This window comes from Rutilus rutilus (genome assembly GCF_951802725.1).
Source record: "Rutilus rutilus genome assembly, chromosome: 24".
NCBI classification, from domain to species: Eukaryota; Metazoa; Chordata; class Actinopteri; order Cypriniformes; family Leuciscidae; genus Rutilus; species Rutilus rutilus.
This window is the reverse complement of record NC_140228.1, coordinates 19,183,745-19,208,879: the sequence shown is the minus strand read 5'-3', so window position 1 is coordinate 19,208,879 and position 25,135 is coordinate 19,183,745. Positions and strand designations below refer to the sequence as shown.

The 25,135-nt window shown below is 37.0% G+C and overlaps 3 protein-coding genes across 10 annotated transcripts in view; 2 read left to right on the top strand and 1 right to left on the bottom strand.

Annotated features, from left to right (window-relative positions):
• The window catches only part of asap1b (ArfGAP with SH3 domain, ankyrin repeat and PH domain 1b), a 90,654-nt gene extending 80,705 nt beyond the window's left edge, over window positions 1-9,949 (top strand). For 3 of the 7 annotated variants that reach the window (XM_084398640.1, XM_084398639.1, XM_084398641.1), the window contains 6 exons: window positions 2,389-2,556; window positions 4,251-4,329; window positions 4,639-4,697; window positions 6,067-6,575; window positions 6,666-6,788; window positions 8,546-9,949. In XM_084398640.1, coding sequence (XP_084254766.1) covers window positions 2,389-2,556; window positions 4,251-4,329; window positions 4,639-4,697; window positions 6,067-6,575; window positions 6,666-6,788; window positions 8,546-8,620 — 1,013 coding nt within the window. In that variant the 3' untranslated portion in view covers window positions 8,621-9,949. Of the gene's footprint in view, window positions 1-250; window positions 320-2,388; window positions 2,557-4,250; window positions 4,330-4,638; window positions 4,698-6,066; window positions 6,576-6,665; window positions 6,789-8,545 lie in introns of all 7 variants that reach the window. The other 4 variants (XM_084398643.1, XM_084398642.1, XM_084398644.1 and 1 more) reach the window with 2 other exon arrangements.
• Window positions 9,950-9,986: 37 nt separating this feature from the next.
• On the bottom strand, window positions 9,987-12,448 carry eef1a1l3 (eukaryotic translation elongation factor 1 alpha 1, like 3). Its single transcript, XM_084398646.1, has 7 exons — window positions 12,240-12,448; window positions 11,989-12,168; window positions 11,582-11,878; window positions 11,159-11,309; window positions 10,818-11,074; window positions 10,505-10,739; window positions 9,987-10,427 (listed from the first exon to the last, which is right to left on the bottom strand). The coding sequence occupies exons 1-7, from the start codon at window positions 12,381-12,383 to the stop codon at window positions 10,315-10,317; spliced, it is 1,377 nt and encodes a 458-aa protein (XP_084254772.1). The 5' UTR covers window positions 12,384-12,448; the 3' UTR covers window positions 9,987-10,314.
• Window positions 12,449-13,327: 879 nt separating this feature from the next.
• fam49bb (family with sequence similarity 49 member Bb) overlaps window positions 13,328-25,135 on the top strand; it is a 47,367-nt gene continuing 35,559 nt past the window's right edge. The window contains exon 1 of one of the 2 annotated variants that reach the window (XM_084398636.1): window positions 13,328-13,603. The gene's annotated coding sequence lies outside the window, so the exon portion shown is untranslated. Of the gene's footprint in view, window positions 13,604-14,711; window positions 14,779-25,135 lie in introns of those variants that run through there. The other variant, XM_084398637.1, reaches the window with a different exon arrangement.

Genomic DNA, 25,135 nt, shown 5'->3' with positions numbered 1-25,135 from the left:
TTGTTTATGGTTTGACTTTCTGATATGGCATGGTATTAACAGGCAAAACTATGTAAAATGCTATCTTGTCTTTTTCCATCTTTTCTCCTCTCTCTCTCTCTCTCTCTCTCTCTCTCTCTCTCTCTCTCTCTCTCTCTCTCTCTCTCTCTCTCTCTCTCTCTCTCTCTCTCTCTCTCTCTCTCTCTCTCTCTCTCTCTCTCTTTTATTTTTTATTTTATTCTCTTCTCTCTTTGTCTCGTCTCTCTTACAGCTCCTTCTCTGGCTTTCCTTGGCTCTCATTCCCACTATGCTACTCTGGCTAGCACTCGACCATACATCAGTGACTATCTAATTTTTTTGTTTGCATACACCCTTTCTGCATCTATTTAATGACCTCATTATTTGATCTTATGACATTTTATAACTGTGTCCGAACTGAAGGCTACTGCAATGTGAAATTAATGTTTTTAAATTAAAGCTATAGATAAGCTAAAGATATTTTTTTTAAAGAAATTAATAGTTATATTTCAGCAAGGATGCATTAAATTGATCAAAAGTGACAGTAAAAACACTTATAATGTCAAATAGATTTCGGTTTCAAATAAGTGCTCTTCAGCAAAGAATCCTGAAAAAATGCATCACGGTTTGTAGAAAAAACTTTAACAGCACAACTGTTTGCAACATTTTAGGAAATGTTTCTTGTGCAGCAAATCAGTATATTAGAATGATTTCTGAAGGATCATGTGACACTGAAGACTGGAGTAATCATGCTGAAAATTCAGCTTTGCATCACAGGAATAAATTACATTTTAAAATATATAAAAAATAGAAAACTATTATTTTCAATTGTAATAATATTTAGCTAAATTACTTTTTTACTGTATTTTTGATTAAATAAACGCAGTCATGTTGAGCATAAGAGACTTTTAAAAACATGACAAAATCTTACTAACCCCAAATTATCGAATGGTATTGTACCTCCTAAAGAAACTAATTTCATATTATTTGAATGATCTAGAACAGGGTTGCAAAACTCAGTTCCTGGATGGCCACAGCCCTGCAGAGTTTAGCTTTAACCCTAATTATACACACCTGATCCAGCTCATCAAGTCTGTCAGGCTCATTTGAAAACTAAAGGGCTGTGTCTGAAATCACCCCCATACCCTAAATAGGGCACTATTAGAGGGGACAGCCATTTGTTGTGGTGTCCGAAACCATTGTGGACATTATCGAGTGCACTCATTCAATCCCATAATGCACCGCAATAACGAGTGTACAACCAATGTACACTCAACGGCTAGAGAATACCCATAATCCACTGTGTGGGTAACGCCGAATGAATTCCCTGGTCTCGCCAGAAGATGGCACCCGCAGCTGAATCATCCATCCATTCATTTTCCAAACCGCTGGTCCAATGTGAGTACAGGGTAATTTCATATGATACAGCCCAGGAATGTGTGTTGGAGCAGACTAAACTCTGCTGGACTGTGGCCCTCCAGGAACTGAGTCCTGCAACCCTTATCTAGTGCAAATTAGCTTGACAGATTGTCAAAATTAAACATATATATTTGTAATATTAATAATAATATTTATAAATAAATTTACTTATTTCAAGACAATTTTTTTTTATGTTTTAAACCAACTAATCCACACATACAGAATTGTTGTAATCATAGCTGGTGGTGAATGCATATGTTGCATTCAAAACCAACTAGATATAAGCATCTTAGTAGATAGCATGTTTCACATACATTTAATTTGTACATGCCTTGATGCCTTTATGCTTTCAAATGCAACATATTTCTGGTTTTGGACACTGTGATCACTGAATCCACCATCAGGTCAATCCAATCATTCAGTTCATCTGATTCCCTTTTTGCTTGATATACTTTCATTTGGAGCCTTCAGATTCTGCTACAGTTTGGTTATTATATGTAAATAGTTAATTTGACTTTCCATAGTAACAACCAAAGCCCAGAATTTGCTGAAGTTGTTACCTTGATGCATTTTCTTATTTCTCATACAAAGCATCTCTGACTGAGCTTTTCACTGGCTGTTGACTGTCTTTTTAAAATCTATAATGTAGAAAAGAGCTCACTCGAATTTTTTGTGGTGTCTTGATGTCCTCTTCTAACCCCCTTGATGCCCATCTCCAACTGAAGTCACTCCTCTAGTCTCTCCACTTCCACTTTAAAGCGCCTCACTTATCTGGTCTGCTTCGTTTTCAGTGACAGTTGTTGTCCTGTCCTACTGGTTACCCACACCATCATTCTTTCTCTTTATTTTCTTCCCTTTCTATTGTCTTCCTTCCTCCCGCACCCTCCAAAGAACCCATGTTAAATGACAGTGTCCATTCTTCACCTTGACATCAGTGCATGTTGTTGTTTTATGTTGTTGTTTTCCCTCCAGCCCCTCCCTTGTCAAACCTGCCCACCTCCACCCTTGCCCCTGCCACACAGACCCCCGCTATTGGCAACTCCACTCTGTCAAAGAAGAGGCCCCCGCCCCCTCCCCCGGGACACAAACGCACGCTTTCAGACCCCCCTACCCCGCTGTCATACACCCCGCTCTGTAAAGGTGGGATACACTTAAGCAACAACCCTAGTTGTTGGATTACTAGGGTTTCTGTTTTAATTTTATTTATTATTATTTATTTTTGTCCAGGTTTTCATTCACTCAGATCCACATGAAATGGTTTCGATTCAGTTTATTTCTATAGTCCACTTAAGCTATTGTAACTTTGCTAGTACGTGTCAACTAATTCTCTTTAGATTATTTGTAGACTGTTTGGTTAGGGTTCCCGTTAGTGGAATAAGTTGACATGAACTTGCAATATTACTTATAGTCATGTCTTTTGGGGGACCATCAAATTAAGTCTACTTATACTGTACTCTTATGACTTATACTTGACATGTAATTGCAAAGTTACTTACATTTAGTAGAATGTCTAAAGTGGATTATCAAATTAAAGTGTTACCGATTTTTTTTTTTTTTTTTTAGTGGAAACATCAATTTAGTGTCTTTTAGATTAAATTCTTCCAAGAAATGGTCTTTTGATCAATTTTAAGTCAATCCTCCTTAGTACCTTTTAACATTCCCAAGATGAATGTGTTTATTTTTGGTTTGATCTCTGCAGTATATTACCAGATCATTTGCATCCCATTCATTCTGTGGTGGCATTACATGTTAAACTCTATAACATTTTAGATATGAAAAAAAATTAAATATTGAGAGGACATTGTTGCCAATGAAAGGCTCAGCCTAATGACCCCATCCATAATATTTTGACCTCTGTATTGAACCCTGCCCTAGTGATTTGCATGATGCTTAACATTTTGGGTAAAGACAAAGAGCAAGGCATGGTAAAATAATGGTCTGGAAGATATTATTGTGTGAAAGACATGTTAAAATGCATTGCATCTTGTATATCCCCTCACATGATCTGTATCGATATAACCCATATTAATTAACTGCCAGTTGATTCACATAATTACATAATTTGAGATGTAGTGAGATGCATTTAAGACCATTATTGAGCATGGCCTGGTGCTGTTACCTCTGCTAATATATATATATATATATATATATATATATATATATATATATATAAAATTGTTTTGTTTTTTTGTTTTTTAAGAAGTTTGCTTTAATAAGTAAATACAAAGTTGTGACATTTGCTGAAAAAATTTCCTGGAGACTTTCATCTGTACACAAACTTTTATGTGGATAAAGCTTTGTGTATAAAGGATGCATTTAATTGATCAAATTGATCAAAACAGCATAAATGCTGTTCTTTTGAACTTTCTATTCATTAAAGAATCCTGAAAAAAATGTATTGCAGTTTCCACAAAAATGTTAAGCAGCACAACTGTTTTTAACATTAATAATAAGGAATTTTTCTTGAGCAGCAAATCAGCATATTAAAAGGATCTCTGAAGGATCATGTGACACTGAAGACTGGAGTAATGATGCTGAAAATTCAGCTTTGCCATCAAATTGTAATACTATTTTACAATATACTTTTTATTTTTTTTACTGGATTTTTGATCAATTAATGCAGCCTTGGTGACCACAAGAGTCTCTTTTCAGAAACATTGAAAAAAAAAAAAATCTTACTGACCACAACCTTTTGAACGGCAGTGTATATCTAGTTTTACTGTCAGAAATTCCCACCAATTTTTTTTTTCTTTTTTTTCTGCTAATGTCACCTTAGGAGGTCTCTATAGGCCTCTGCCACTAAAATATATTTAAACTCAAACTCATCATTGCAGGAAGTGATTCAACGCCACCTCCTGTCAACAAGATGTCCCCTTTGACTAACAGATTTGAAGGCATTCCGCACCATCAAAGGTAACCCATCTTCTAACAACTTTTCTAACGTAGCAAATAAAACAATCCGAACATACCTGATTAAGAATTCAGTTTTGTAGAACAAGCTTGAACTTTAGAACTATATTTGCATTAAAAATGTCAGCAAACTTTAGACTGCATATTTATACATGGCCTTTTGTGATTCATTTGAATATGTCCATGTAAATTTGTCATCGTGTATTTGGGAATGCAAAACAGTTCTCTTTAATACTTTATGGCTGATTTTACAGAGCGTGCAACCTGTTATCGAACATATCTTTGAGCTTTACATATGTTCCATATTTCTAGTCTCAACACCACAAAGCCCACACTTGGTCCACGGGTCCTTCCCAAACTACCTCAGAAGGGTAGGTGACATTCTTTCTGCCTATGAAAATTGCAATGGTATAACATCTGAATGTTGAAATAATTCATTTAGTCAGTAACTTTAATCCTAATCATCATAATTGTATAGTTATTTGCATTCAGGTATGTATTTTAATTTAATTTTGTTTGTATTAAAGGAACACTCCACCGTTTTTTGAAATAGGGCTTATTCACTTTCTTTCCTACATTTAGATAGGTGGGCAAATGCATTTTTGTCTCAGTGCATGCATTGTTTTAGTTTGACAGGGTCGGCGCTAGCTTAGCTTAGCATAATGAATGGAATCCTTTGTTGCCAGCTAGCATGTCCTGAGTAAAAGTAATATAAAAAAAAAAAAAAAAAACACCTAATTACTTCTTGTGGCCTGCGTATTCACAACAAGTACAAATAGTGATGCAGATTAACACTAGGCGATTTCCTAGGCAGATATTGACTTATATATTAAGGACTATATTAGGGGGAAGCACAGGCGAAGCACTGCTACTTGGGCGTGATATCTCTGCGCCCAAGTAGCAGTGCTTTGCCTGTGCTTCCCCCTAATATAGTCCCAAGTCAATATCTGCCTAGGAAATCACCTAGTGTTAATCTGCATCGCTATTTGTACTTGTTGTGAATACGCAGGCCACAAGAAGTAATTAGGTGTTTTTTTTGTGTGTTTTTTTATCACTTTTACTCAGGACATGCTAGCTGGCAACAAAGGATTCCATTCATTATGCTAAGCTAAGCTAGCGCCAACCCTGTCAAACTAAAACAATGCATGCACTGAGACAAAAATGCATTTGCCCACCTATCTAAATGTAGGAAAGAAGGTGAATAAGCCCTATTTCAAAAAACGGTGGAATGTTCCTTTAAGCTAAGAGTGTATTTTGTTCTTTATCTTTTTCAAATAAATGTTCTATATATTTTATATAGAATTTATTAGTAAATTAAGTTATACAATTTTTCACAATAAATATTGTTTCACATCAGCACAAAATATTCCCTTAGAACTACCACTGAACACTGATGGTGATGCTGAGAAACTTTTTTTAAAAGCAAAAGTGTTTTCTTGAAAGTTTTACACTTAGAAATGAATGACATTTTTATTCACAGAATAAATGCACTTTTACAACTAACAAAAGTAAAAAAAAAAAAAAACCTAGAAAACGAAATGAATAAAATATGAAGTAATATTACAAATGTCAAATTTTAACACTTATTTTTACACTTTTTGGACACCCCTTTTCTAGTGTGCTCTGCTCAACATCTTGTGAGGGAAATATTTCCTCATTTGTCTTCCAAAATAGTCTTAAACTATATCAAAAAAAATAAAAACATAACTAATCTGCTGACATTATCTTGTTTTTCAATAGTTGCCCTGCGTAAGATAGACACCATCCATCACCCATCTATGGACAAAACTAACCAGCCTCCTGAACCTGTGCTGTTCCAGAAGGTTCTGCAGAGTTCAGACACCCCACCGAAAGTTCCGTTAGCTGATAGATCTCAGCCTGGAGATATACCTCCTAAACCACAGCATTCAGAATTACCCCCTAAACCAGGAGAACTACCTCCAAAGCCCCAGCTGTCCGACCTTCCCCCTAAACCCCAGCTGGGTGACCTACCGCCTAAACCTCAGCTGAAAGATCTCCCGCCCAAACCCCAACTGACAGATGTCTCCCCACCCAAACCTGTAACCACTGAGATCCTCCATAAACCTCCTCCTGGAGAAGTGGCTCCTAAGCCCCAACCCCCAGATACTCCAACAATCATCCAACAAGGTGAACTGTCACCTCAGCCGGTCCAGTCTAGTGAAGACACCAATGGAAGTCCAACATCAGCACAGGAGACACCTGTACCGTTGCCCCGGAAAATAAATCCGGTGAGGATTCAGTCTCAGAAGCTTCAGATAAGTACATGTGAGTCAGTAACACGGTGCTTTTAACAAGCGAGTCTTGCATTTTTTTTGCAGATTAAGAGTAAAATGCGAAGGGTGAAGACCATCTATGATTGTCAGGCGGATAACGATGATGAGCTCACTTTCGTTGAGGGTGAGGTCATCATAGTAACCGGGGAAGAGGATCAGGAGTGGTGGGTAAGTGTAACCGCTCCAAATTTTCAAGTATATGCAACAAAGCATGAGACTTGAGAAGCAACAGATTCTTCATTCGAAATGTTTGACAAACGTTCCAATGTTTTGATTTAATGATTTATGAAATAGTTCCCATAGTTCATGGCTATTAAATAGTGTAAGGTTTGTTGACCACATCACCGCATTTATTCTGATCTTATTTTGGTTAAGTAAGTGAGGCACTTAATTGTAGACATTAAAAGTAGTTCTACTAAGGCTGTTTTTTTTTTTTTTTGCGTTAAAAGAGAATCAATTCAATTCACAATTCTAATAATAGGGGCTTTCGCACTGGAGGAACCTTTTCATAGTTCCTAGAACTATTGGCGGAAGTTCCCGGATTTTGGCATGTTCGTACCACAGGAATTAGGAATGATTTTTTGTTCTAGGAGCTCCTTTTGGAGGAACTAATTTAGCTCCTACTTCAGAGTAGGGTCTAAACCAGCACTATAGGAACTACCAATGACGTTAGTGTACACTGATTGGCCAAACGCACGTGAAACACCAGTACCCGCCATAAAAAAAAAAAAGAAGCCATTTAAACACAGATTATAGCCTATATATTTACTCCACAAACTAACTCTACAAACATGGAAAACAGTGATAGATGGGCCTCTTAAGCCCGGGACACACCAAACTGACGCTAAAGAACTAGCGCTGATGAAAGCCGACTGTGTTGTCGCCTCGCATCGCCTGTGTCGGGAAAAAAAAAGCTGCACTTGAACACACCGAGAGAACTACAGCCGACTGTCAGCTAGAATGCGCGTTAATGAGACAACTGTCTATTTCTGAAGATATATTCATCTATATTTGTCATTCAAAAGGGGGAACCGACGCTGCAGATACACAAACCATAAACAAAGCAGTGCGTGCTTACCGTTTTGAATATCAGTCCTGCTAAACACTTTCTTTATTCCACTCGGCTCATGTTAATATTGTAATATTCGCCAAGGAACACTCAGGTAAGATGACGTTACATTAGAACAGCCTTCTATCTGTACCGTTTTGACTTTGCTCGCCGTTTTGCTATTATTCTCGTGCACTGACTCGGTCACTAAGCTGAACAGCCAATCAGAGTTCTCTCTGTCATCGACGGCCCGACGCCGATTCAACATGTCGAATCGACCGAAAAAAGCCAACGAGGACTAATTTCAGCCGACTGTGCGGAACCGTGTGGAAAACACTGAGAAAACTTAGTCGGCCGACGCACAAAAACTGCCAGACGGCCGACCTCGTTTCTCTGAAAAACTTCTACAGCCAGTTATTTTACTTTGAAATGTGCGTTTCCAGGCTGGAATGTTTGTTTTTGTTTTGGTCTGTGATACTGCACATTGCCAATTGTCATTGTCCATTGCGCTAGTTCCTGTTGCGTGTGCTCAAACTGGCAACCCGTGTGAGTGCCGTCCAGTCTGAGGAGCAGGGGGCGGGAGAAACGACGATCTCCGATATTTTGAATTTGGACTGCAGTACCTATTTTGACCACTAGTTGTCATTCTTACAAGACTGCACCTTTAAAGGATGAAAACCTGAAAAATTGCTCGTCATAAACTCTTTAAATGGACATGTACATGTGCTAACCATGCTACAAGCAGAATTGTTCTGGCCTTTGAATTATTGAAAATGAATTGGTAATCCTCTGGTGTGCGTTCATTTTCAGATATTCATCTATTTTTCCTTACTTTATTTAGAGCCACATGATTGTAACCTTTCTTTTTTGTCCTCAGATTGGGCACATCGAGGGGCAACCAGAGAGGAAAGGTGTATTTCCCATGTCTTTTGTTCATATCTTGTCTGATTGACACACAAACGTCGGTTCTCCACCTCCCAACCAGTGCAATACCTCTGGCTATGGGACGCACTTGACTTAGCTGCTGAATCAACAATGCAAGTTTTAAGATGGAACCACAATGAAAAACACATCACCTTACCATCGTCAGAGACAGTGTAAATAAAATGTCTAACTGTACCGCTGTTATCCGTACCGTTTTATAAAGCCTACCGCACAACGGCTAGACTGCACCCACTTAAAAGACCAGCACTTTCCCTCCACTATTACTGATACTGTATCTCTGTATATAAGATTGTACATAAATGTGTGCGTGTGTGTTTCACACAAGGATGAGTGTGTGATCATTTTTTTCTGTAAATGTAGAAACCTGTGTTGGTCTGAAAAGTAAATTTGTGAACTTGTACTCTACCTGCCAGTACGTTACGGCTGGGGCCAGTTTTGTTCAAATAAGTTTTATTAATGTGTCCATCATTGCTATCATCTATAGCAGGGACAGATAGAAGTCGACTTCTCTTCCTGATGGAACAACTGGACTTTACATTGGTTTTCGTTTACATGTTTTTTACCTTCACATTTCCTAACACCACTAAAGCATGTCAGAGTGAAATGTTATTTTGTGTTTGCTGTTTCTTTGTTCTTGCTACCTAGTGTAAAATAATTAACCTCTGCAATGCTTACACAATTACCTGTGTGAACAGGATGTTCCTCTGTGATCCCATATCAGTGTTTTATCCAAGTACATTTACTACCGTCTTACTGAAGGACAGCGCTTTGTAATCCAGTGGTGTTCCACAAAGGTCATCCTTTGTCATTAATATTGTTTTGAGAGATCTTGGTTACTTGAAATACTTTTGAAAATAGGTTAAGTCGTTTACTCAGTTTATAGTTGTTATAATTTAAGTGATAGACATGGATGTACTGTATTTTAATTGGAATATATGCCATTTTCATCCATGTTGCCAGTAACCCATAGTTCAAGAACAGTTTCATTAGCCGCTCAATTTTTTTTAATGGACTGACAACCAGTTTCTAATGTGAAATTTGGTCAATCCAATCCTTTGAGGCAACAAATCAAGGTTCTATCATGTCAGGTTTATCCATCAACTTAAATGAGCATTGTATGAAGTTCAAGTCAAAGTTAGCACAGTTACAACTTGAGTTACTTAACTCTGAAATAAAGATTAACCCCTTTTGCTGCACCTACCTAGGATATGTGGAAGAGATGGGAGAAGCGTGATGTTCTACAGGTGTCTTAAACTGCAGATTTTGAGGACGGTGTCCACTGTCTAAACATGTTCCTCATTCCATTATCAATAAAATGGCTTCATGTTAAACAAGACTCCAAGTCTCAAGTGTCCTGTTTAACAATTATGGTCAAGTTGTGACCAATTCAGATTACAGCAACTCCAAGTGGACTCAAGACCACACAAGCATGACAAACTGAAGTGAAAACTTAAATTTATTTGCAGTCCAGCAACAAAAAGTAATGCTTTTTTTAAATCTACAGCCATACCAAACCTCATATTGGGCCTCACATTGTTCAAACAATTGAATACATCAGCAACACATTTAAAAAGACTTCACTTTAAGGCAACATAGTGCGTTTCCATAAAACTATACAAAAATACTCAACTTAAAGAGAACCTTTTGGCTCACATACCAGACTGCTGGTAAAGAAATTATAAAAGGGACAAAATGATTAACTCATTTTGATACAGGAGCTTTTTGTGACGTCTTTTTGGCTTGGTCCACCTTCTCCACAGATTTGATGACCCCAACAGCAACAGTCTGTTTTAAATCCCTTACAGCAAATCGACCTGATAGAAAGAAAAAAGTAACTTTAAAACATGGCTTTTTTCAGCAGTATTTTGAGCACTTAAATCCAGCACCTTACCCAGAGGTGGATAATGAAAGAAGCTCTCCACACATAGGGGTTTGTTAGGGACGAGTTTGACTGTGGCACCATCTCCTGACATCAGGTACTGGGGCCAATTCTCCAGTTTCTTCCCTGTACGCCGATCTAGTTTCTCCCTCAGCTCAGCAAAACGACAGGAAACATGGGTCGTGTGGCAGTCCAGTACAGGGGAGTAACCAACCTTGATTTTGCCTGGGTGGTTCAGCATTATGATCTGTTGAAATGCACAAGAGAATTAAATCACTAGTTTGTTAGCCAAAGCTCAAAACAATGTCAAAACAAGCATAACTACCTGAGCAATAAAACTGTTGACATCCGACGGAGGGTCCTGCTGTGCATTCCCTGCTACGTCACCTCTCCGAAGATTTTTTACAGAGACGTTTTTAATGTTGAATCCCACATTGTGGCCAGGGAGGGCAGTCTGAAGCCCCTGGTGATGCATCTCAATGGACTTGACCTCTGCAGTCAACTTCGCTGGTGAGAAGGTCAGAACCATTCCAGGCTTCAGGATCCCCGTCTCAATCTTACCCACAGGGACAGTGCCAACACCTGGGGGCATAGCATGTGTCAAGGGTACCATCCAAACCATCCGGATTTAAATTGAGACCTTGCCCACTTGGCAGTTTAACCCACCACCAATCTTGTAGACATCTTGTAGGGGAAGGCGCAGTGGCTTGCCCGCATTACGCACTGGAGGAAGTAGGGATTCGAGCACCTCCAACAAGGTTCGACCATTTGAATGGCCTTCTTTCCTCTTGAGCTTCCACCCTTTGAACCATGGCATCTGAAACAGAACATACAAGCAATCAAGATCAGCAGCTCTATATCAGGGATGCCCAATCCTGTTCCTGGAGATCTACCAGTCTCCAAAGTTCAGCTCCAACCCTGATCAACCACACCTGAACCAGTTAATGAAGATCTTCAGGAGCATGTGATAATTACAGACAGGTATGTTGAAGCAGGGTTTGAGCTAAACTCTACAGGTGGGTAGTAGTCCAGGAACAGGATTTAGGCACTCTTGTCTAGATCTTCATGGGGTGCGTAGAGTGGCCTCACCTTCTGAGATGGGGCAATCATGTTCTCACCAATCCAGCCAGAAACAGGTATGAAAGGTACAGCACCAATCTCAAAGCCAATCTTCTTTATGAACACAGAAACATTCTTCACCACCTCATCGTAGCGTTTCTGGCTGAACGGTGGCTCGGTCAGGTCCATTTTGTTGACGCAAACCATGAGCTGTTTGACCCCAAGGGTGTACGCCAGCAAAGCATGCTCTCTTGTCTGACCATTGCGAGAAATCCCAGCCTCAAATTCACCCTTTGCAGCAGAGACAATCAGTAGAGCAGCATCAGCCTGAGTAGTAAAGAAAGATTGCCATTTTATTCAACTAGGTTGTATAGGTAATACCAGTAAAGAAACCCAGATAAACACTCAAGAGGTCAACATCTGAATAGCATCAATACCTGAGAGGTTCCTGTGATCATGTTCTTGATAAAGTCACGATGGCCAGGTGCATCAATTATGGTAAAAGTGTATTTTTGAGTGTTGAATTTCAGCAGGGAAATGTCAATTGTAATGCCACGTTCCCTTTCTGCTTTCAATTTGTCCAGCACCCAGGCATACTTGAAGGAACTCTTTCCCATCTTCAAAAGAAAAAGAGAAGTGAAAGTCTACCACCTAAACATCATAATAGGCAATTTAAGTTTATACTAACCTGGGTTGCAGCCTTCTCATACTTTTCAATAGTTCTATGGTCAATTCCTCCACATTTGTAAACCAGTTGACCAGTGGTTGTCGATTTACCACTGTCCACATGGCCAATGATAACCAAGTTAATGTGGATCCTTTCTTTGGCCATATTATAGTTAAAGTAATTAAAGTTTTAGACAACAACTACAGAACTTCAAACGTATGCCTTGTTCCTAGCGTGATTTCAAACCACAGTGGAGCTTATATAGTAACTAATTGGGAAGGATTAGTTATGGATGATGGTGATTGAGTCCTGGTGTGATCAATAACCGCTGAAATAAAGACCACATATAAAGCTACAATTTACTATATTATAAAAATATCATATCCATAATTCTCTCTCAACACACATGGGCCTACTAAAATTCTTCTTCTTCATAAATCAAAGTAAATAGTTTGTTATTTCCTTATAACTGTAACATTCACAATCTTTCTGTCATTTTTCATCTAGCCTATTTATTTTTTATTTCTTGACGGCAGTGGCGGCTATACCAGCTCCATTTTTATTCCATTATAGCTATTAATAAATAATGTATTTCTCATGCTTTTATTTCAGGTTCGGATTAAGCGTCGTAATAAAAAATAAAAAAAGTGTGATCATTGCTACTGTTTTATTGTAACTGATTGACTATTTAATAGGTTGTTTTATTTATTTTTTATTGAAATGTTTATAAATACATGATGGCTGTAAATGTAATGAATGGCATGAAAAAAGTATATTTTAAACAAGCAACTTTGATTACCACAAATTCCTACATTCAGATTTAAACGTCCATGTTTCTTTTATTAGTTGAAACCTTGCCCGGTAGTAGAATATTATTATTATTTTGTAGATGGGAATTATATCAAAGTTTCAAGTAGCCTATGGCTCGTCACGTGAATATGACATTATGTGTGATTGGGTGACAGAAAACTTGTTGCATTTGCACAGGTTTACATAACAGGAATGAGTTCATCCGTCAGGTGTGTCGCATAAGCGTTGGCCGGCAGGGGGCGTGTTGAAACAACTACATTAACTTTAGTTATATTAAAACAAATCTTCGCGTGTCTAATGCACACGAGAATATATAGAATTTAAAGTCATGTCCTTGGTTTTCATATTTTATGATGATGTGTGGTGCTTGATTTAAGCGTTTGGTTTAAAATGCAAGAACACAATGACGTTTTATTAACCCGGAAATAACAGTCGGTAAGACAGCTGAGAGCGAGAGAGCGAGAGAGGCTCAGATACAGAGAAGGAGAGAGAGAGATCTAAAGCCTTCTCCCTGGAGCTTATAGTGTGCTACCTGGACTCCATACGTTTTCTCCCTCATTGCTTCGAATTCAAAGGTGCGTTTTCGTTCCACTCTTATATCTTTATGCTGCACGTACTGCGCTTTATTGTGTATATTCATAACTCAATGCATGGTTGCTGTAGTACAGCATGTGACTGAGCGGTACGTGTGCTTTCAGCACGATGGCACCCGTGGCTATCCGTTGTTTGAAAGCGTATAGACAGGAACAAATGAAATATTATTGTATGACGATGTTAAAATGCATTTATGGGTGGAAAGAAGTAAAGCAGATTTGTGTCATACAATGCAATGCTGTGGAACTTCTGCCATGCATTGTGCAACACAGGGTTTACACTTTTCATAAGCAGAAATAGATACTATTGCTGTTCTGTTTCCATTGTCATGGAAAACCCTGAAATATCAGGATATTTAAAAAATTTGATAGGAAAGGAAACGTCATGGAATTTTATTTTGTATCTTAAAAAACACATGTAAATGTCTAACTGCACATTTTCTGGTCATGCTCAGGTCTACAACATTTCTTTGGCTAGAAATGTCTAATATAAAATTATTTGGAAAAGTATTGACCAATCGTGAAAATTCATTAGTCAAAGGTCCATCTGATGCTTTTGCACAGATTCCAAGTGGTTACTGTATATTGTAATCTAGTGTTCAAATGCAGTGCACTAAATGTTCAATGTAGGGCTCATTTATCCATATGCAGTTTAATGAAAGTACTTGCAAAACATGTTGTTTCCAAACTGATTAAGATGTCAGAATTGTTTGATTGGCTTATTAAAATCATTAATTTGATGTAGGTATTTATTGGTATGTAAATCAAAATGATGAATATAGTCTTAGCACTTTATAAACCTCCTCATGTATTACGCTGGCATTTCCAAATGAATACCATTGGATAAATATCTGTCATCAATAGATAGTTATTCATGTGGAGCTACTGCGTTCATATCATTCGATTAACATCTGATCACCTCTCTTTCCTTTTATGGTATGTAGGTGAGGCTTGAAGTCAAGCATACAGGAAGACTCTGTGGTGTTTTTTGACAGTTTTTGCACACTTAGCCTACATTATAAGTCATAGCTATATTGTGATTTATTTTTTTTTTCTTAATGTGTAACCTGTTTGCTTGTGTTGGAGAATGTTGCCTGCTGGGATTGCATTTTATATCACTGTTGTGCAGGGAGTAAATTGGATGTATCATCATTTAGGTAAGTTTGATAAAAATATAATGGGCTTGGTGATGATGGATATAATCTTGCACAATATAGACGCATATAAAAATAAAAAAAAACAGCAAAAATGCATTAAATTGTTCAGAAGTAAGATTTAAAAATAGTCTTCAAATAAATGCTTTTCTTTGTTACTCAAAGAATCATAAAAAAAAAAGTTTCACGGTTTCCAAAACGTATTTAGCGCAACTTTTAACTTTGATGATGAGAATTTTATTTTATTTTTTTGAGCTGCAAATCAGCTTATTAGACTGATTTCTGAAGGATCATGTGACACTGAAGCAACTGGGCTGCTGAAAATGTAGTTTTGCTATCACAGGAATAAATGAGTAATACATATTTTAAAATGTATTCAAATAGAAAACTGTTTTTACTTTATTTTTGATCAAGTCACTTGATCAAGGCTTCTTTCCAAAACTTGGACCAGGTTTCAGGCATAGCATGCTTTGCTTTGCCTGCATGTCAGACCATGAGGTGTAAACATTGTGGGTCTGCTTGTTTAACGGACAGATTTCGTGAATAAAGGTACTCGTAATCTGCTTCTGTATCTGATGTGGAAGTGATAGGTGTGACCATTAGCTTGTTTGAGAGAGGACTGCCTTAGTAAGCATTTAGATTAATGGTATACAATTGTATTTAACAGTCCACAATTGAAGAAGCTTTGAATGAATTTTGACCTTAACTGTAGGGACTATATACAGTATAATAAATAAATTCATGTATTAATTGCTTTTTTCATTGTCCGTGTGTGAACAGCTTGTTATTAATACGAGACCTACCCAGACTCCCTAGGTCATTTAAAGCTTGTAGTAGACTGATTTTTATGTATTACTCAGGACGGTTTTACAGTGTTCAGGGTAATGCCGAAAGAGCCATGCACTGTAATGTCAATGTGTCATGTAAAGAAAAGGGATTAATTCAGACTGTTGTCTGATATAGGCTATAGCCAGATGTTTATAGTCTATAGTATTAAATATAGGCTACTTTATAATAAAAACTAACCTAACAGTGCCTTAATTTAATTACGTGATCTGTCGACATGATGCCATTGAATTGCAGAGCTTGTGCAAACATATCCACATCACTATGATCAGATGCTTCTTAACTGCTGTTTTCTCACCACTGTAATTTTTATTGTTCATTTTGTTATTGAGATGAAAGCGCGCTGCACATATTTACATATTCATCTAAACGTCGCTCTTAGCAGTGTGAGCGGCGTCAGGATGTTCATTAACAGTATATCGCTGAAAAGGTACTTCTTTTTACCTCTAAGCGAAGAACGAAAAAGAACTTTGTCCGCGAGTATGGGGACTTTAAATCACGTTTAGTTTCTTGCAGTTTCTGAATTCTACATATAGCCCCTTTAAAGTGGTTGGGTTTTTAAACTATACTGCTCCCTGTGCTCTTGATTCATGGCTAAACTATCAGCTGTAATATTTGCGCAGTGCATATTTCATTGTTATCTGCAGGTTAGCTGCAAGTGGAAATTCCTTAGAATTATTTTTTTTTGTTGACGAAACTAAGTGAATTCAAACCTGTTTTTTTTTTGTGGAAAGCTCATGAATCATTTTTTATTGTTAGAGACCCCATGAAATGGTATGATGATGAGCTCTGTTTTCTTTTTGGTGTTGATGCATTTCCACTTGAAACAGGAAATTGCATTGGGACAGCTGATCCCTTTTTTAAATATACAGTAGTTTGTCACTGACCAAACAAAAATACATTGAGACACTTCCTTCGCAATCAGTGAGAAAGAAAATAAAGTAAATACTTAAAATACTTCAATAATTAAATTAGATTTTTGACAGTAGAGACTTTTGAACTTTGTTCATAAAATAAACTAAATGCATCAGTTAAATGCAAAAATCGGATCTGCCATCACAGGAATCAATTACATTTTAAATGCATTAAAATAGAAAATGCTTATTGTACAATTGTAATAATAATTTCACAATATTACTGTTTTTACTGTATTTTTTTGTTATTAAACTGCAGCCTTGGCGAGTAAGAGATTTCAAAAACAAAAAAGAACATGACACCAAACATTTGACTGTAGTGTAATTTCAGGTGTGCACTATATAGTTGTCCTCAAAGCTAACAGATGCACCCACAGTCACTGTACTCCATTTTTTATTTCACAAGCCCCAGTGTGCATACATTATTGTAATTGGCACTTATTGCTAATCTTTTCATTCCAGTAAGAATGTTAGTTCTAAGAAAAGTGTTTTGTGTAGTTTGGAGGTTAGTGAAGGATTGGTGCTGTAAAACTCTCACAAGAATGCAGTGTACAAATCGGTGATGGCCGATGTACATTTTGTAATTGAAGCAGTGTACTCTTTCCTCATTTTCTTTAACATTAATTTAAGCAATTTTATAAGAAGAATTATGTGTTGGGCGTTTAGTTAATTAAACCATAGCAACTTTTATAGTGGGATAAGTGTGATCTCTCAATACTGTAGGCCTGTTGTTTTAAGAGTGCTAATCTGTAGAATTTGCCTATGAAAGACATAAGGAAGCTTATTGTTAGAGCTAATCTTTCTTCTGAACTGGCTCGTGAAACTTCCTGTTTTACCTCACATTGGCCTTTACCACTGGAAATGAACATCATATTTTGTATGTGTGTGCTTGTCTAGTAATGCTTTTTACGTTTTGTAGATATTTTTTAAAGAATGTTGAAGGTTGAATGATGTTTTAGTGTTACGTCATTAACTGATATGTGTTGTTAAGCCTCACAAGCACATATAAATGCCCCTGTGGACTTGAATAGATTTTTTTAACCTCAGGTGATCTCTGTACTCTGTCTTGCAGAAGCATGTAATGTCTGTCTTAATGTCATGTCTCCACATGTCAACCAGTAACTGTTGAGCTCAGTAGTGCGATTTCCCTTGATTGCCATATCGGGATTCTAAAATTTCAATTTTGAAGTGTTAAATAGAAATGAAAACATTAGACACACACAAATGTGCTTGAAAGTAAATGAAAAAGAAAATAAGTTTTTTTTCCAACTACTATTGATTTAAGGAGGCGTGAACTTTGCAATCTCTCTTCCACTCAGGGTTATTATAGGTAACCAAAACTAAAAGCATACAAAAAAATTCCATCGCTACTAATAAAATAATGGTTAACTGAAATAAAATAATTTTATCTAAGCTAGTTGCCAAGGCAACATTTCATTATTCTTATTTAACTTGATGTACTAAAATAACTAAAAATGAAATAGAAATGAATAAAAACTGTAACCCCCCCCCCCCCCACACACACACACACACACACACACACACAAACTATTACTTTACCTTTAACTAAGATTAAAATAAAAATGGAAAATATAAAAATAAAAACTGATTCAAAATATGAATAAATTCACTGCCTTGCAAAACAAAATTTGGATTTGGATTGTTTGGATTTAAATGGGCAAATGCTTAAGAGTCAATCATTATTGCTTTGATTAGGCTATGTTTCTAGGATGTCATATGTTTGGCAACAGTTCTTCTAACCCTAATTGATGAAGTGTTCAGCTTTTTGTTTCTTAAAAGACTATGTTGGAACATCATGGCCATATTCTAGGATGACAATGTCAAGATTCATCAGGCTCAAATTGTGAAAGAATGGTTGGGAGGGAGCATGAAGAATCTTTTTCACACATGAAATGGCACCTTTGAGTCCAGACCTTAATTCATTGAAAGTCTTTAGGATGTGTTGGAGTAGATTTTACAGCGTGCTTGACTCGCCACAAGATCTTGACCAAAAATTGATGCACCTCTTGATGGTAATACCGCCACAACATTAAGAGGTGTTTCACTAGTTTCCAGTGATTTCTTTCTGATTAGTTTTCTGATAAAACTTCCATTTCTGGGTGAAATTATGAGTTTGTGTGACGTTGTTCCAGAGAGGTGTGTAACGGGCTGGTTTTAGTGAAGCGCAGCATGGTTTTGGGCTCGGTGCTACAGGTCTGAGGCTATTAGCCCAGCCCGGCCCGTTGAAAGCCATGACTCGCACTGGCCCGACAGTGGAAAAGCGGCTATTGATGGCCTCATACTTTCAGGCGGCAGGTACTGTACATCGGCAGATTATGCCATAGTCGTTCACTGTGTGTGTTGCATGCATAGCGTGTACGTGAATGTTGGGGCGGATGCATCAAAATCAGGGTGTGATCCTTTTAGTGTTTCGTGTTTGTTTTGGTAGGCAATTTCAGAGAGGCTAGCAATAGCAAGCTTTGAAAGCATGAGGTCCCACTCTCCCTTCAGAACGCTCTCCAAAGCCACTCCTCCTCCAGAAGACATGAACAGCAGAGTCTGCAAAGACGAGAGACGGCTTTAAATGACCTCATGTCTCAAAGCACATAACATTACAATAATATTGAACGTAAACTACTTACAGAGCTCTTACTTGTACCACCTGACTGCTGCAGATTCATTTCATCATTGATACATTGACCTAGAAACACGTAAACAGCTCCGGGTTGAAAGTCACAGTTTGCCACCTCGTAATTATAGTTACGGCAATTTCCAGCAACTTCTTTCTGCTGGTCTATCTAAAGCTGCACGGTTGGAGATGAGAGAAATCTAAACCAATTTTATTATAGACTATTTTTCACAACCCAACCAAATCCTGGTGAACACATTTAAGCCCTGCCTTGTGTTGTATTCCTTAAAAAAAAGAATACATTTCTTAAGTTAAATGTTGCAGATGCCAATTCATGACTTTAAAGATAAAAATACAGACACAATATAAAATGTCATGTTGTAGATTTAGTTAAATGTTTTTGGTAAAAGTCAGACCTGCAGAAAATTGCTAAATGGGAAATTAGAGTTTAATTGCCCAATTAAATTGCAGTTCTGTCATTTCTTTTGTTTGGCAACAATGAGCCTGTTTTCAGATTTCACTTCGGCTGTGTCACTTTGACACTCTACATATATTGTGTGCCCACTGCGTCTCCTCCCACTCGTTTCCATGGTGAGGATGGCTGAACAGGGCAACTGGCACAGATGACTTGCCAACAGTTGGGAAGGAAACCCAACGATATCCATCTGTTGCCTTTAACATGCCAATCTTCAGTAAAGCAGAATACTAGACTTTCTGCTTTCAGTCAGAAAACATGAGTGACTTAAATACAGCTGAATAAAAGCAGCATAGTGACTGCTGTCTGAGGTGATGTCTGAGGTGTCCCAGGGCCTAAAGAGGATATGAGTCAAGCTTGTTTTTGCCTTATTAGTCAGCTCATGACTCTTCATGCTTGAGGCTTTGGCTGGTTTTAGATGGTCCACCCCAGGGCTTCACATTTACTCTTTTGCCCAAAAGAAAAGGTTTACTAATCTGCGTTAAGACATTTGAACATTTATGTGTGAATTTACTGGGGGTGGGAGAAAAATATCGATGCAACGTGAATCTCTCTCCACCGATTCTGGATCGATACTGAGAATTTAACCGCGTGTGTGCTTTAGAAACCTATTCTGCTTGCTTCCAATTCCTCACACACCACTCGAACTTGGCATAAAATAATCTTTCATAAAGTTCAGAAAGGTTGAAGAGAATTACAAAGACATTTGCTGGCTTCATTTGCTTCAGTTGCTTGACATGTTACGCTTGCAGTGTGCAGTCTCACCTGCTGGTGTTTTCCTCAAATGCTCTACGGAGGCATCGTTTATGTAGTTTGTAATGCAGCAGGCTTATATATAAAAAATATGAAACTTACTGACAGAAGGCTGCTTAAAATTTCAAATGCTCACTTCGCTTTGTGAATAGTGCTTGTGTACGTGTCTGTGTGTGCGACTCCGTACTAAATGTGGTTAAATGTACTATAGTTGCATCTCAAAATGCTTTAATGATGCGGAATTAACGTTAACACAGTCAGTTATGTCTTGAGATTAAACAGACAGGACAAAAACATCTTACATTTCAAAAGAGATCTGCATTAGTGTGAATGCAGCTTATTAGATTTCCCGCTGTCGATGATGTCATTAGTAATAATCAAACAACAGTAAAGATGTGAGAGAGAAAAATCACTCGCTGCTCTTGACTAGAAAACGTTCAGATTCTGAAAGCACTTTTTGTTTATTGCTGTAATGTGTCTTTGTTCCTCTTTTTTAATTTACTTCTTGCTTTTGTTTTAAAGCTATATATTAGTTTGTTTTAAATTCTTAAAACATTTGTTTTAATACTTTTTTTGTATTTTATACTTTTGTAATTATTTTAAAAAGTACTTCTAATTACATACGTAGTTAAATAAAGAAAATTTTTTAAGATTTTCAAGTCGGTAAACTAATAAAAAGTAGATCAAGAATGGTTTTGGAATTGGATCGTGACTCGGATTGTGAGGTCCCTATAAAGACTCACACTTACTAGAATGTTTCATCAAATAATTTTAGCTAGTAATGTAAAAGTATGTAAAAATACTGCTAGTATTTGTAAAAATAAAACAAATTTATACTTAAATACTTAAGTAAAGTATTTAACCTAAAACCATAAAATGTAAGGGAAAAAATGCAGTTTTAACTGTCCGGGTATTAGGGCTGGGCAATATGGCCCACAAAATGATCACGATAAAATGTTTTTTATATCAGTCGATATTGATAATAATTTATTACGATAAATGCCAAATCTTTGTGTTTGTGTTGCCTGACTTTGACACGTATCTTCAGCACAGTTTTCAGTGCAGGCTGCAATATTAATAATATTACATGTTTTGTCTCTTAAAAATGCACATTTGAGAGTAGCTTGAGTTGACAGTAATAGTAGTAGCTTGTGTTAGGATGCAGATGTAAATTTCTGTTTATTAACAAAAACAGTGACATGTAAAAATTGTAACAGCTCATTTTTAAATGGTAAAATTTTAATATTCTGACTGTTTGAGTACTATTAAAATTTACCCTTGGTCTTCCATAGTAGCATACATTTAGTTCATGATAACCACACTTAAAACCACACATATAGCAAATCACAGAGCATACGTTCTGTAATAATCCAAAAAACGATGTTGAGGGAGCAGCGGTTATGCTAACTTTTCAGATTGCCCTACAAAGTACATTGTTTGTTTATTTATTTATTTCAAACTTCAATGTACTTGAGGGTAAACGTGAAACCATTTTAAAGAAGAAAAAAATCCAACACCCATTGATTCTGTATTGGTCATATTGCGAAGAAAGTGCCTCACTAGGTGTTTAAGTGCTTATTGATCTGTTATCATCAGGAGATTTAATAACACACACCTTGTTGATTGGTTTTTCATTCTGTATCATCAGGATACAGTCACAGTCCACCTAAGAGAACATGAGTTTCAACCTGTTTGATTCTTGGTCGTATCATTTCCACTCAACTAAATATTAGTACACCACTGACTGTTCAATGGAACCAGTTGCTTTGCTTCAGTTGTTTGCAAGATAATCTTCATAGTTAAGCGTTTGTCAGACTCAGTTTCATTCTATGGTCCATTTTAGGAGTCACCCTAATCCAGGTTGAGGTTTTAGAGGTACACATGCTTTCTCTGGTACTCAAATGCTTTGTGTAAGAAACGTAGATGATCATTTTTCAAAAGGTTTTCTTATGTCGTATATAATATACTGAGGACCGTTACGGATGACGTGCATGTGAGCGTGTCTCTACTTACTGTTGCTTTTGTCAGCTGTTCGTTGTGCTTATATTTGCTATGTCAGCTTCCTTCTAACCCATACTGCTGTCTCACCGACCTCTTCGATTTCACCTTCAGGGACAGTAACCACACTGTTTTAGTGCGGGTCAAAGCAAATAGACAGCACTAGGGGTGTGGGGGGTAAAGACAGTAATTGTGAAGGCAGTAAATAATGTTGTTAGATGACTCAACCTCCCACTGCAAGCAGTTTCTCTGCATTTGTTATCTTCTAGACAAGGTCTGTCTTGGGTAAATAAAAGCCTACAGTTAGCGTAGGCTTAGGCCTGTGCAGTTGTGTGTACTTTCTGCACTTTAAAGGGATAGTTCTCCCAAAATTTGTGTCATCATTTACTCATGTTCTTCCAAACCCATATGACCTCATTTCATCTGTGGGATACAAAAGGACAACATTTTGTATGATGTACTGGGTGCTTTTTTCCATGCAACTATACAATGAACAGGACTAGAGCTTTTAAGCTTCAAAAAAGACACCAAGCATTTTACCAAAATAGTAGACCATGTGACTTCTGAGCTGTATGTCTTTATGGAAAGAAACAGACCAAAAGTCATTATTCACTTGATATCTGCTCTTTTCTTGTGTTCGATTTGTGAACAAATAATTCATTTGAATCAGATCATTTCAATGAATCGGTTGATCCAGTTCACAGATCCAGAGTGAATGACTACATAATGTAAACATTATGGTCTACCAACACAATTCAATGTGCAACTTACCTTCATCCAGCGAAGAACACGACAGCAGCATAGGCAACCGCAGTTACAGCATTGCTGTAACAATGCATTGCTGTTCATCACCGCGCCGAATTATATCCAATACATCCATAGAAATGTGTTTTGCATTTTACGCAAGTTGAGTAAATCAGTGGCCAGTAACACACAACACTGTTTGTGAGCACTCTGTGCACTCTGTATGTGAGTTCATCAATTGTGATATGCATTGGGGTAGCCTATTTGAAGAATGGTGGTAAAAAAAAAAAAACACAATTCTTAGCGAATAATCTGAATAATAAACATTGCCGTAAAAATTGAAGTTTTTTTATGCTATAGATCATGTATTTCTATAAAAAAAAAAAAAGTAGTACTTTATTTTACAGTCCTGTTCCACATGTACATATACTATGTACTTGTTATAGTAATTACAATAACTGGGTAACAACTAGGTACTAACTCTGAACCTACCCCTAAACCCCTTTTTCTTAGCGTCCGTTTCCATGGTGATTCGTCGCTCTGTTGATAATGTCTTGTGTGTTAACCGTTAACATACTCAACCATGGGTTGGCTGAACTAAGTCCCAGACGCGGTTTTGGAACCAGCATACCTTGAGGAAGCAAGGTTTGGATTAATCAGTCGAGAGGTTACCGTTTGACAGTAAGATAACCTTGCTTTCTGGAATACCATCCTGATTTGCTTTTAGAGTTAAACTCTGTGATGGAGTGAAAGTTTCAGTCAATAATGACTTGAATTTCTGTGTTTTGCTGAAGTAAATCATATGGCATGAGTGTGAATAAATGAAAGAATTAAAATTTTTGGGTGAGCTATTCCTGTACCGTAACAGTACCGTACCGGACAGAAACAAGCCGATGAGAGAAATTATTAGAGATGCTGATTTTCCATTTCCATTTCATATACATGTGTTTGCAATAGTAATCATCTGTATTGTTGTTCTCTGAACCGCAGGCATAGAGAAGAAACCATTCTGTAAATGATTTCAGCTTCCTGGAAATGTTTTTTTTTTTTATTTTTTTTTTTTAGATAACTCTTTAATATTGGCTAGATTTTAGGCCAATTTTATATGGATCACAGTGAATAAAATCCTTCTGTCCTTCAGCAATCTGTGTGTAATTCTTCCAAGATGAGCTGTGGCGCTCAAACGAGTGGCACAGGATTAAATCCGGCTGCATCATTTCTTGATCCTTTTCCCCCTGAGTTACATTTTGGATAAATTGACAAAATGTTAATTGCTTTTATTCTATTTAAATAATATTTACTTTGAATGAATTACTTTTTAAATCTGTTTGAGTGAATGATTCAATGACTCACTCATAATTATAATTTTTTATTTTTTTTGTACAAATCTCTTGAAAAATGTATACAATCTTTATGTGAAGCATCAAATTACTTTGAAAAGGTGATTTTTAGTGTATTTTGATCGCTACCATAGACATCAGTGTTTATATCCGAGCTATAAACTTTTATCCCGGTACCTCTGATGATTTATATAATTGTAACACAGAAATAATGATACTGCTCTCTGGATCATCGGCAGCACGAACGCAGATTTGAATGTTTGCTGTGATCGTACTTGACAAAGGTTAAATAGACTGCTGGATCTGCATTTAGGAATAAGATCGCGTGGGTGTTTGAATCGAGATTGTAATCTTTTAACAATTAATCGTGCAACTCTACTCTTAATAAAAAAAAAAAAAATGTCCTCTCTCTTTTGTACCTACCAATAAAACTAAATAATATAATAAAGTTGGCTTATTAGTTGAATGTTCATGTATCATTTACCATGGTTAGTTAAATCTATTTCCTTAAGGAAGGTCTCCTAAATCGTTGAGGAAAAACTTGTGTTGGGCAAACCTGATAGTGGACTCTCTCTGTGCACCAATTCTAATGTCAAAAGAGTGAATTCTCAGCTATGAAGTAGCATAGATTTTATTTGCATTTGTCAGTTTTTTTGCATCA